Here is a 12,843-nt window from a genome sequence, read left to right as displayed (position 1 = left end):
AACCTTTTTAATCAATCTAGTGTCACGTTGAATTAGCAGCGGCAGATAGAAATGAATGTGTGTATAAGGGGAGAGGAAACTATGACCCTGGCTATTCAGAAATGATTGAAGGAATCCCAGAGACCACGATGCTAGGTTGCAGATTACATCAATGAGGTTGACAAGGAAGTAAACTACATGGGACATCTTTATTGGCTCTAGCATCATGAGTGATTTTATGTGGCCAAAATTTACATCAAAGGGACTGAGTCATTCATGGTCATTTTTGAGTTCATTTATTACAGTACTTAATTATAGACACTGACGTAATGGGCTCATGGGACTCTCACAAGGCAGCAAGGTGAAGTGGGCATTTGACCTCAAAGACAGCAGAAAAGTTTCTTGTAGTAAATCAAGATACATTAATCTCTGCAATGCAAGCTGCATTAGAAAGTAGTGACAGTCTATTTGTCTTGTTTAAAAATGAATATTGCCGGGGGAAAGGAGAGTTTTTGTAAGTTCTCTGTTTGGGCAGATGTTGCTCTGAAGCGGCTGCCTGATGGCAGTAGCTGAAAAGTAAAAAGGCATACATTTCCTTTACACAAAGACATTATAAAAAGTGTCAATTGACCTATTGCTAAACACCAAAACAGCTGGCAAAGATTAAGAAAACTAAAATAGCGCAATCATAAACGGATAAAAAAAAACCCAAAACAAACCGTGTTAATAATAGACACTCATAGTACAGCAGCATATCACCGACACCCCAACAAACGCAATATTGATCAGGAATCAGGAATGAGTGGGGAAATTCATCCTCTTAACAAATTGGAAGAATGGACCCAATATTTTCCCAAATTTATTGGAGGAGCCACTTAATGAAAATCTGATTTTTTTCAATCTAAGAAAATAATAATGATGCCTCTTATCCAGTGGGTATGAGAGGGAGATAGAATTTGGTTCTACTTTCTCCCAAGTCATCTCTGATTGGGTATTACAATCTCTGTCCAATAATTATGTAGGGGATGGGCAAAGCTAGAATATGTGTATGAGGTTTACAGGAGATTGCTGACACCTATCACAGGCAGGTTACACTGTCATAGTTCTTAGACAACCAAACCTTTGTGTAGTAGGTACAGTGTCAGACCATGTCTTGCACAAATAGAGAATTTGTGTACACAATCTAAAATCTCCACCCAAACTGATATTACTTCTCCCAGATCCTCCTTCCTAAAAGGGTCTTTATAGAGTCTAATGACTCTCTACGTAAAAGATTAATTTGGTTGTAGATGAAAATGAGCCCTTCAGAGTTGACATTGGTGTCAAGACACAATCTAAAATGTAATCACTAGGTAGTTTGGGAAACACAGGGAATTGAAACAAAGTTGACAAAATCCTCATTTGAAAGTTAGCGTGTATTAAGACACCATAGCGCATGTGTACTATTGAAATTCTTAAAATAGATTCATAGAAATTGGAGCATGATCAGATAACAATTGCGTCGTATTTACATGCAGACACAGATGGAAGTAGTCTAGTAGTAAAAAGTAAAAGTATGATGCAAATGAAAAAAAAAAAAAAGGAATACTCCCTTTTTAGAAGGGTTAAAAAAGGGCCAGGCGTCAGAAACGGCAAACTCTGTCATGAAGGACTCGATTACCTTGGCAGACTTCGAAGGCAATCAAACATTGGAGGAAGAACGATCCAAGTGAGGATTAAATCCAATAGTTAAAGTGTCCTCCTAATATTAAGTACTGTGAAGACATGTCATGGAGTGGTAGGAAAAGCCATTTGAAAAAAGGCATCATCACAATTTGGAGCATAAACATTAACCAAAATCACAAGAGTATCATAAATCTGGCCAGTAACTATAATGAATCTACCATTAGGATCAGAAATAACAGATTTATGCAGCAGGATAGCCGCACCGCTTGATTTGCCCAGCAATGAGGAATGATAAGCCTGACCTACCCATCCCCTCTTCAGATTTAAACGATCTGAGGCTTTAAGATGAGTCTCTTGTAAAAAGATTAAATGGGCACCCAGGTGGTGGAGATGATGTAATACCTTGCTATGTTTTATAGCGTTATTGAGCTCTTTACAGTTAACTCTGGTGAATTTAATGTCTCCCCCGGTAGAAATGCTGTTAAATTAGGTTGGGTCATAGCTAGGACTTGGAAGTGCTATTTAAGGAAAAGAATGATGGTCTGCAGCAGTGCTCAAAACAGAAACCTGACTGATGGAAAGGGGGGAAAAGAGAAATGAAGTTGGGGAAAATTGAGATTCTCAAGCCCACCAGACAACCATTTTTCCACCTTGAACATCTCCCCAGGTCTTCACATTTCTTTGAAACGGAATCGACCAGGGCGATTAGCATGCTACCATTAGCTTGAAGGTTGGTTAGCTATCGTGGTCATTAGCTGAGCGCTTGAGGTCCGCAATAACCCCACCATGTGAGATAATCTTGCTCTCGAAAGACTGAGATGACCCTGAGATGATGGAATCAAATTTACTGATAATGTCAGAGCTCATTTTGTCCATCATTTGCCATCATGTTCAGCAACAGAGTCTCGTTAGCATCCAGCTGCTGTCTGGTTCTGGCTCAGCCGACAGCCTTTAGACTTTAGAATCAGATTTCCCTCAACCTGCCATCATATATCCTCCATTGGAAAATAATTTGTTGGTTGCTGTTTGCAAACACACGGCATTCAAAGTTGGCCCCGTCCTCCTTGGCTCAACAAGCGAGCGAGGAAGAGAGAGTGAGCAGCAGTTGTCAAGCGAGCTATAGAGTGAATGAAGAGAGGGAGCGGCGTTGAAAACAAAGCAGTGAATCAGAGAAATAAAGTGTTATTGCTGAAGCCCAGAAACGTCCCTAACACAGCAAAATAAGACGAAAAGAGAAAATACAGGTAGAGGGCAGGTCCTCAGATTTAGAAAATTCCTGCATAATATACCTTTAACTAGAGTAAATAGCTGCAATATTAAAGTTTGATATTGACAAAAGGTACAAAATAGTGCAAATAAAGTAAATAAGAAGTTACATTCCAGCGGGGCCACTGCAAAACACATCCTACATCTTCCCTGCTCAGCAGCGCCCCCCCCGTCCTTCTTCCTACTCATTCATTCCATTCAAGTGTTTTTCTATTCTTTTACATAAGGTCCATCATGGCTGTGTTGATAGGACACGATCAGACACCACTTAAGATGATTTCTCGTCTAATGTTCCATGTCATTTTTAAAAGGTTTCCTCTGAATTAATTGTGTGACTCATAAAATCGCATTGTCTGACACTGTCGTTTCTTATGTGGGCTTCATGCAGTGTGTACCTTTTTATCAAGGCGTAGGCTAAATACTTCAGGAGAGGAAAGTTCAGAATTTCAACACGTCGTGCTGCTGCTCTGCCGGTGTGTCGGCATTAAACACGTGTAACTCCCGAATCCTCAGAAATTTCACAAATCAGCCATGATTTTTTTTCTCTTGAAAATTTAGTGCTTTATTGCCTCGGCAAGTAAGTGAGTAAACATATTTCCTAAAATGTCAAATTATTTATTTAATTAAATCCATTGTATCTAAAGGCTTAAATAATAAAAAAGTTGCTCACAAAAGTTCTAAAGTTGAAACAAAACTTGCTTAAATACAAAAGTTGCTCACTTTGAAGGTCAAGAGATAATACTAATTATTCCCACTGACATCATGGATATGAATTAAGTTACAGCAATATATTACCTTGTTATTATTACTCTCTCACTCTTTTTACTCGTATTATTAAGTTGCATTATTGACAAACTAAATTACTTGGATTTAGATTAAATAACTATGGACCATCTCTATATTGCCAAATGATGATAATTGCCTGTGGATGCTGTAATTAACAATACTGTATGGTTGTTCTGTGTTTCAGCTCGGCAGGTTGGTCCTGACAGCACATGCAGAGAAAAGCTTGAGAAGATGATCATACTGTACACTAAAATTGTGAGTTGACTTGTATATTAATATATAATAATAAATGGCTGTTTCATCATTAATGAATAGGTTGTACGTTTGCATCAAGGGTGTTGCAGACCAATTGCAGCGTCTAACACATGTTTATCTTTCTCCCGTCCCCTTTTCTTTCCATGCAGTTGTTAGATTTCCTGGAGTACCATCCATGTGCATTTATACCCCTAATCCAGCGTTCCCTGGAATTTGCCGTCAGCTACCTGTTCACACCTGCAGGGGAGGGCGTGACCTTTGAACGCTTCATTGTTCAGTGCATGAGCCTCATCAAGCTGATTGTAAAGAACGATGCCTACAAACCCTCCAAGAACATCGATGGTAGGATATGAGGGGCTGTGGGAACGGGGAGCAGGGGAGGGTGGAGAATAAAGGATGAATGAAGCGACAACACAAGGGAGTAAAGTACACGGTAGACGAGTGATAAGAATTGCAGACATGAACAAGGAGAAAGAAGAAATGAAAGCCAAGACAATACAATCTGAATTTTAGGTCTATGATTCAGAGGCCTTCAGAAAAACGCCACAAGCTGTTTTGAAAAACACAACACTGTAATACCATCAGCGTCACCGTACCTCGCCACGGCTCATGTTTATTTCAAGCTGACAGAGGCCTCTAGTGCTTCATTAGCTGTGGAGCACAGCTCTCTGTCTTTGTTCTGCCAGCTAGTTTGGTCTTTGGTGTGCCTTATTGAAGATCTTTCTCTTAAGCAATCGTTAGTTGACAGAGAGCGGAGCCACGTTTTTGTGGTTCTTGTGCGAATTGCTTTGGTTTTCATGCGAACGTTTGATTGTGCCGTGGGGGCAGGGTTAGGTTCTACTTCTTATACAGGTTTTTCTTTCCATTTCCAATTTCCAAACAAGAAAACAAAGTATTTTGAGTAGCAGGGCTACATAGCTAAAGGGAAAGTTGAGCCTTGGCTGACCCAGCTCAGCTCAGAGCAGCCATCTGACTTATTTATTAGACCCATGCTGTCAGTCAGATAGACAGACAGGAAGATCTGTGTGTGTCTGAGAGTATTGGAGGTCAGGGGCCACAGGTAAAGTTTGAGAGGTTTGAAAGTTTAAATGACTAGCAATCTGACGAGTTGGGTATCGGTTCGCCTCTGGAAGTAAATTGAAATTTTCTTGTTTGCTTTATATCAGAATTTTCCCCCTAAAATGCATTTTGGCTGTAAAAATAAATATTCTTTAATCATCCACATACAGATTAATGGATAATAAAATATTTCTTTTCTTAATTCTTTATTTTTTCTCTCCTCTTCCTCCCTCCTCCCGCCCTCAGACAGTAAACCAGAGAGTCTGGAGGCTCACAAGATCAAGACGGCATTCTTCACACACCCCACGCTGACAGAGATTGGACGCCGGCTCGTCTCTCACTACTTCCTTCTCACAGAGGAAGAGCTGGCAATGTGGGAAGAGGACCCGGAGAGCTTTGGTAATAGCACATCCCTAGATACACAAGCTGAATCCAAATGTGCAGACTTATCTGGACCTGCAGACTTGCAGAGTTAACAGGCGTGTTGTTAGGAAGTCCAGAACAGCGAGGGTTAGCTAATTCTACAATTCATGAAGTCAGCAGTGTCGCTTTGGATACAGGCTTTGCCAGACTTTATTGTGTAGTGGTGATGCTGTACTCATTCATTAAGGTTAGGTGCTGAACACATAAATAATAGCCTTAATAGGGATTTCTTGAATTGGGATTTGTATGGTTTTCATTAGGGCTGCCAAAGTTGACTATTTGTCATTGTTTTTAAGCGATTGACAGCCGTAGTTTTCATACAACTTTCACCCACCATCTACCATCAACACTGCGCTATTTTTAAAACAATGGAACATTTTATTATGCAGATCAAGCATTACAAACTTATGTGCAGAAGCTGAGATTTATCTATAGCAGCAATACTCTACACAGCTGCATGTTTTATAAAGTGCTGATACGGATTCCTTTTGGTGAAATGGTCAAGATTAGAGGGTAATAATGTTGGTGTTGGTTGTAGCTATGGCAGAGATTGAGATATACGTTACAGATTTTATTTTCCTCCCAGCCAAGTGCCCTCGCAGACTTGATGTAATGACACCGACCAATCAGACACAACACTTTATAAAGCTGAGACCACAAGGGCCCTATGCTGTTGTTCAGCTTGTTGACATATGGATTCAGTTCCTCAGTCAGACAGAAAAACACACAAGAAGTGTGTAAAAATACATTTGCACTTTTGCTCAGACAAGATGTGCAGTGTTTCTGCTCCGCAGCTATAATCTCCAGACCGGCATTTCCAAATAGATAACCATTTGTCATCTCAGAATATAGTTCAGGCCTGTAGCAGTATTGGCTTGACAGTCCTCCCACTCTTCTGATTATGCTCCACATGGGACACCAAGTCTCACACCTCTCTTCTCTTCTATTCTAGCCGTTGAAGAAACAGGTGGTGACTCTTGGAAATACAGTCTACGGGTAAGTAAACACACACACACACACACACACTAAGATTGATGACCTGAGAAGGGGGAGACAGAAACTCAGACAGAGAGGTCCTCAATGATTTCAAGTACTTTTGTGTTTCGTAAGTGCCCAGTGATGATAGTTGTACACACAGTCCTCAACCTTTCCCACAAGAAGAATTACTGCAGCATCTACAAACAGTGAGAGGAGGAATGTTGTTAAACAGAAACCTAATCTGTCCCCTGCGTTTCAACCAAAAATATCTAGTTTGCCAAGATTAAAGAATAAAGTTTGCAAGACATAAAACACCTTTGAAACCATAAAAAATATGATTGAAAGAACCATAACAGCAGAAGATTTCCATATAATGGAATTGCTGTAATATAACTTTTTTCAGAAATACATTTTAGTGTGTGCTATATTTTGAAACATTTAATGTATTTTATGTGGTGGCACTGAGCAGGTTGTATACATTGCAACATCATAAAACAGTTGGTGGTCCACAGGGCTTTCGATCCGGTCTCTGTGACTCGTCTTCAGCTGTTTTTCTGAGTCTAGACATACTTTCTTATTCATGTCTACCCCTCATTTCTCTCCCCTTCCCTCTCGGTGTTGAGCCCCATCTACTTACTTTCATACTTCCGTTGACAACCTTTTGCTCTGCAAGGGATTTAATTATAAATTGGAGTGGCCCAAGAGTTTTAAATAGTACTCTGTTTTAGTTGCTTTCTCACATACTTAAAAAAAAAAAAAAAAAAAAAATCACAATATGATTGGAATTTGTAATGAACATTCTAGTCTGTATGTATAACTCTTTAAAGGGGAACAACGGCCATTTTTAAAACATTGGTATTATTCTGGAGGCTATACACCGATCAGCCATAACATTAAGACCACTGACAGGTGAATTGAATAACATTGATTATCTCGTTACAATGGCACCTGGCAGTGGGGGGGATATATTAGGCAGCAAGTGAACATTTTGAACTTTGTGTTGGAAGCAGAATAAATGGGTAAGCGTAAGGATGTGAGCGACTCTGACAAGGGCCAATTAGTGCTGGCTAGACGACTGGGTCAGAGCATCTCCAAAACTGCAGCCCTTGTGGGATGTTCCCGGTCTGCAGTGGTCAGGACTCTACCAAAAGTGGTCCAAGGAAGGAAAACCGGTGAACCGGCGACATGGTCAGACCCGAGGCTCATTGATGCACGTTGGGAGAGAAGGCTGGCCCGTGTTGTCCGATCCAATAGAAGAGCTACTGTAGCTCAAATTGCTGAAAAAGTTAATGCTGGTTCCGATAGGAAGGTGTCAGAACACACAGTGCATCGCAGTTTGTTGCGTATGGGGCTGCGTAGCGGCAGACCGTTCAGGGTGCCCGTTCTGTCATGATGTTATGGCTGATCGGTGTTTAAGATGATGGAAAAAAAATACTGCAACTTGCTCATGTTGGCGCATATTGCGAGGGCGCGCCGGGAAACCACAATGGGGCACCGTCATCATGGTAAACAGTAACTGACTGTAAGTGCACGGTTTTAATGGAGTATAGAATTTCAACAACCTTTGCAATATGAATAAACTTGTTGTCACTTTCTGAATCTGTTTTATGTTAACAATAAGGGAACTGTGTCATACTTTTCTGACTTCTTTCGTTTTCCAGTAGTTATAGTTTATGCAAGTGCCATCCATTGGAGCAGAGCAATCCATGACAGAATTTCAGCGCATACATATTGTGACGGTTATCCCGCGACTAGCGTCCATGATGACAACAGGCACTGCATATTGGTAGCTGGCTAGTTAGATTGACTTTTGTAGCACGGATGGGAATCGTCCAAGATGCTTTACTGGTTTAATGTTCCTCACTATGGAAACTTCAAGCTACCTGCTGCCCAAATCCTGTCATGGATTCATTCCAGTGGACAGCACTTGCATAAACAATAACTACTGGAAAACGAAAGAAGTCAGAAAGGTATAACACAATTCACCTATCTTAAAAGTGTTTATCGTTAACATAAAATAGATTCAGAAAGGGACAGCATGTTTATCTACATGTTGTGGAATTTCTATACTCCATTCAAATCGCCACTGACAGGCAGTTGCTGTTTTACCGTGATGACGCTGCAAACTTGTGGTTTTCCGGCGCGCCCTCTCAATATGCGTGTTCATGAGCATGTTATGTAGCCTCCAGAATAATATCAATGTTTTAAAAATGGCCGTTGTACCCCTTTAAACAGGAACTTTTCCCACACAGTGTACGACCTCTTTTGACCTTCATATTAGCACATTGTGGAGCTCAGGACGGTTCATGGATCAAATGTCACTATCCATCTATTCCTCCAATGGTCACCAATTCTAATGGCTGATTATAGATGACATACCCCTAGCCATATTACCACCTGTCTATATATCCCCAAAAGAACAAGGGTTTGTGTTTGTCTCAATCCTGCAAAGGTGGATTGGCCTTTTAGAAGTGCCATCTGACCTCCTGCCACCGGGGTGGAAAGGTTATACGTGTAGACACATGCACATACGCTGTATAGCACACAGCATGTATTCATGAATTGGCTTTTTTGCTATTGATTTTTTTAGTGACATCTAAAACCAATAAACCACTGAAGGTGGGTGGAGTACCATTTCTCTATTTGACCACACACAAACACACAAATCCCCCGACAATTTCACATTGACTTTTCATTGAACCGGGAGCTCAAGCCATTGTTTGCCTTCGTTTGTCTGTGTTTGTGCATGAGCCTCTTTGTATAAAATGTTCTTTGTGTATACAGTGGGTATGCACTGACATCACTCGTTCATGTGATTTTCTCCCTCGCCACCACTGAGTGCCCATCCAAACCAAAGCAGGCTGCTGAGAATGGGGAGAGCAGAGAGAAAAACAAAATTAACGATTGTGATGACTTCTGCATTCAGTGCACCATCAATTCTGCCAATTAACCGTCTTCCCTTTTGTCCCCTTCTGCTCTCTTCCTCTATTTAGCCATGTGCAGAAGTGTTGTTCCTGGATATCTTCCACAGCTACAACCAGATACTGATACCGGTGCTGCTGGATATGGTTCAGAATCTCCAGGGTCAGTTAAATGTCAATCCAAATATTATTCCATGCCAAAAGCGAAGTCTGCTCTCTTTTCAGCAAACCTTTTAACATCCCTTCAATACAAGGAAAACATGTACTCATTGACACTTTATTAGGTACACCTGGCTAAAACTATTGCTTTCTAATACAGCTCTGCATTAAATTGTACCTTCAGAAAGTTCTGTTTGGATTCAATGGGCCTCATGCAAGAAACACTCTTACAGACAGATTCCTTCTTAAGTGGCTTGTACGAGTGATTTTAGGTTAATTTTGTCGCATTCACCAATTTTATTGTATTTTGAATTTTCTCTAAGGCACGAACACAATTTCTGAGTCTGTCCTCTGTCGTAGGAGTCGTGCAATTAGTCTGCTTTTATCCAAACCTAAGTTTTTCACTAGGTGATTGTATATTTAACTACTTTGAAGCAATTTTGAGTTTGAAAATCCTTTACATATTACACGTCATAATTATGTTGACATCATCCTGTTAGACTCTTTAGTTGGAATTATAATATAAATCTAAATGTATTCATTTAACTTAACGATATCATTAATTTAAACTGGCCAATCCTGATATTGTATAAGACTATATTATCAATATGAACATCTCAAACTGCAAAACGACTTAAATTGTGCACTAATTAAAGATTTATTTGTCTCTGTAGATGATAAGGTCAACAGGAAGTGTAACCAGGCGCATTATGACTGACTTACTTCTTTTGGATGCGCGTCAGGCCCGTGGAAGAGAGCGTGTCTTATTAGACAGCGTACTCATGCATTGGCAGAGACAGATGAATGGGACAGGATGCGTAGACTTATATGGTATCATTGGGGCGTTAGTTATGCTAATTTGCAATTCTCATGAACTCGCGGCCATTTACCCACAGGTTTGCGCAAGTCATTCACACGGTTATCTGAAGTTAGGAGTGTTTGCTGAATCTGATGTGGCACACTTGTACGAAAAAAAGTAAGAGAAAGTTGAGATAAGAATACGAAAATGTTCTCGCATGAGGCCCAATGTTATGGTAATTTTGGAGGCTGTTTGTGGTGCTGTTTGATTTTATTGTGTTATACTGAGTGGTCTTTCTAATATTTGTCCACCCCAGTGATATCATAAAAATCCCTTTTTCAATGTGTTTTATCTGATTGTTTTCGCATGCATTTATACACACTATGCAAACCACTCTGAATTGCCTTTGTGTTTAAAAAATGTTATACAGATAAAATTGCCTTGCCCTGTACTGCACTTACAGTATGCCTCCTGTAACACAAAATGTGCCTCACATATCAGACATGAAATGTAGCCTTGCCTCAGAGTAAGTTATAAATATTTCATATATCAGAAAACAGCAAAGCGTGTAGGTTTTATTCACGTTGCTTTTAGCAGTCAGTCACAGTATGTGTAACATGCAATCTATAGGCTTGACAGCACCTTCAACTTCCCCCCGTAACAACCTCCACCATTACAACCACTCACAACTCTCTAGTCAGTCACATATACACACTGCCACGGGTCCCCTGGCGGCGCTGGCATGTAGTTCGTGTTCTGTTGCTGATTTAGTGGCGTCAAAGTGGCAGAGTGGAAATGGGTTCTGCTGGAGCAAGGAAGGCGCCAGATTGGTGTAATTCTATGGTTGAAGGCAGGCAGCTATTGATTTTGAGAACGGAGTACACAGCAAGGACTAATGGAGAGGGAGCGAACAGACCAGTGAAATGATTGAGACAAGAATGATATAGTGGAGTCCAGGCCGCTTCAAGTTGCAACCGTGTTATGATGTGGTCACTGGGTCCATTAATTACTACAGGTCAGCTGTTATTGAAAAACGTTTTTAGCTGTATGCATGCTACTATAACCAATAAACTAATCCAGACTATGTATATGTGTTTGCAGGCCCAACCAATGTGGAAGACTCCGTTCAGTTGCTTATGAAGGATGCAGGTGAGTCAAAGGCTTCACCTACTCTTGCTGGTTCAACAATTGCTGTCATCCGTCACGCCAGGTATATTAAAGGTGCAGTGTGTAGAATCTGGCGGTATCTAGCGGTGAGGTTGAGATTGCAACCAACTGAAGCCTCTGCCAAGCGTGTAGAACTACGCTGGCTGTCGCAAAAACATGAATGGCCCTCTCTAGAGCCAGTTGTTGTGAGAGTAGAGTAGAGTAAGAGTAGCGTAGGTCATTTGGAGCAGAGCCAGTGGAAGTGAGTGGCGACGACGGGAAAGAGTAACTCCAACCCAAGCCGTTCTGGGCTGCTGTTGAAACATGGCGGTGCAACATGGCAGACTCTGTGAAGAGGACCCGCTCCCTATGTAGATATAAATGGCTCATTCTAAGCTAACAAAAACACAACGATTCTTATTATCAGGTGATTATACACTTAAGAAAACATACTTATTAATATTATATTCCATTTCTGTCAATAGATCCCCCTAATTGGTACACACTGTTCCCTTAAATGACTGATTTGGTCTCATAAGGAGAGTCTGATTTTGCTAAAATTTATGTTTTATCTTCAACAGAAAATGTGAAGGTTGTTAAATTTGTTAAATTCACTGTCCCAAACAATGCAAGCAGATGGAGAAGGGAGAGCAGGGTAAATTGAGATTTGAATAACGAGAGCTACAGGATGCATAACAATCATTTTAGGCTAAGATATATAAAGTCTGAAAAACCACATGAAAATGATAATTGTACCTATAGATTCAACTTTTTTCGTTGCATTTTTTATAATGTCATCCATTCTTGATATACTGCTCAATCTCTCATGTCCATTGACATCTTGTTTCCACCCTCTTTTTTTTCTTTCGTACACCCTCTCTCTACCTCCTTTATCTATAACTCGGTGGCAGGTCAGGGCTGCCTCTCAGGTGGTTCTATGGCATACACAACTAAATCACAGACAGTTCGGATTGCCTGCTATTAGGGCCTCTGTTAAAGCTGGATGCCCACAGAGAACTCAGTAGTCTGCTGACAGTGTTGATAAAACAGCAGACATCACTGGATGATGAAGCTGTGCTGTGGCGGCAGCTGTGACATATAATTGTGGTTGTGAGAGCTAAAGCGGGTTGAAGAGCCAAAGGGGCACTTAATAACAGCAGGTGCTGATTTTTTAATTAGACAATAATTATAATAGTGCCGCTAATACACTTATAGACTAAGACCTTAATTACACTGCTGTAAAAAGAGGATCCAGGTTTTTTTTTCTGAGCCCCCAACCCGACATTTAACTGAGTCACTGCTTCAATGAGGTGAAGACTGAGAGGGGCACATTAACCCATCCTATGTGCTATAAAGACATTTGTCATATGCAATATATATTTAACATAGCAATATTTTATCAATACA

At 40.5% G+C, this 12,843-nt stretch overlaps 1 protein-coding gene across 1 annotated transcript in view; it reads left to right on the top strand.

The window, feature by feature from the left end:
• ipo11 (importin 11) overlaps positions 1-12,843 on the top strand; it is a 154,030-nt gene that overhangs the window by 43,559 nt on the left and 97,628 nt on the right. The window contains exons 9-14 of the mRNA XM_074637658.1: positions 3,881-3,951; positions 4,101-4,293; positions 5,257-5,409; positions 6,386-6,429; positions 9,405-9,495; positions 11,392-11,439. Coding sequence (XP_074493759.1) covers positions 3,881-3,951; positions 4,101-4,293; positions 5,257-5,409; positions 6,386-6,429; positions 9,405-9,495; positions 11,392-11,439 — 600 coding nt within the window. The remainder of the gene's footprint in view (positions 1-3,880; positions 3,952-4,100; positions 4,294-5,256; positions 5,410-6,385; positions 6,430-9,404; positions 9,496-11,391; positions 11,440-12,843) is intronic.

Source organism: Sebastes fasciatus, chromosome 6 (assembly GCF_043250625.1).
Source record: "Sebastes fasciatus isolate fSebFas1 chromosome 6, fSebFas1.pri, whole genome shotgun sequence".
Lineage (NCBI taxonomy): Eukaryota > Metazoa > Chordata > Actinopteri > Perciformes > Sebastidae > Sebastes > Sebastes fasciatus.
The sequence above is the reverse complement of the archived record's forward strand: the minus strand, read 5'-3'. Positions and strand labels throughout refer to the sequence as shown.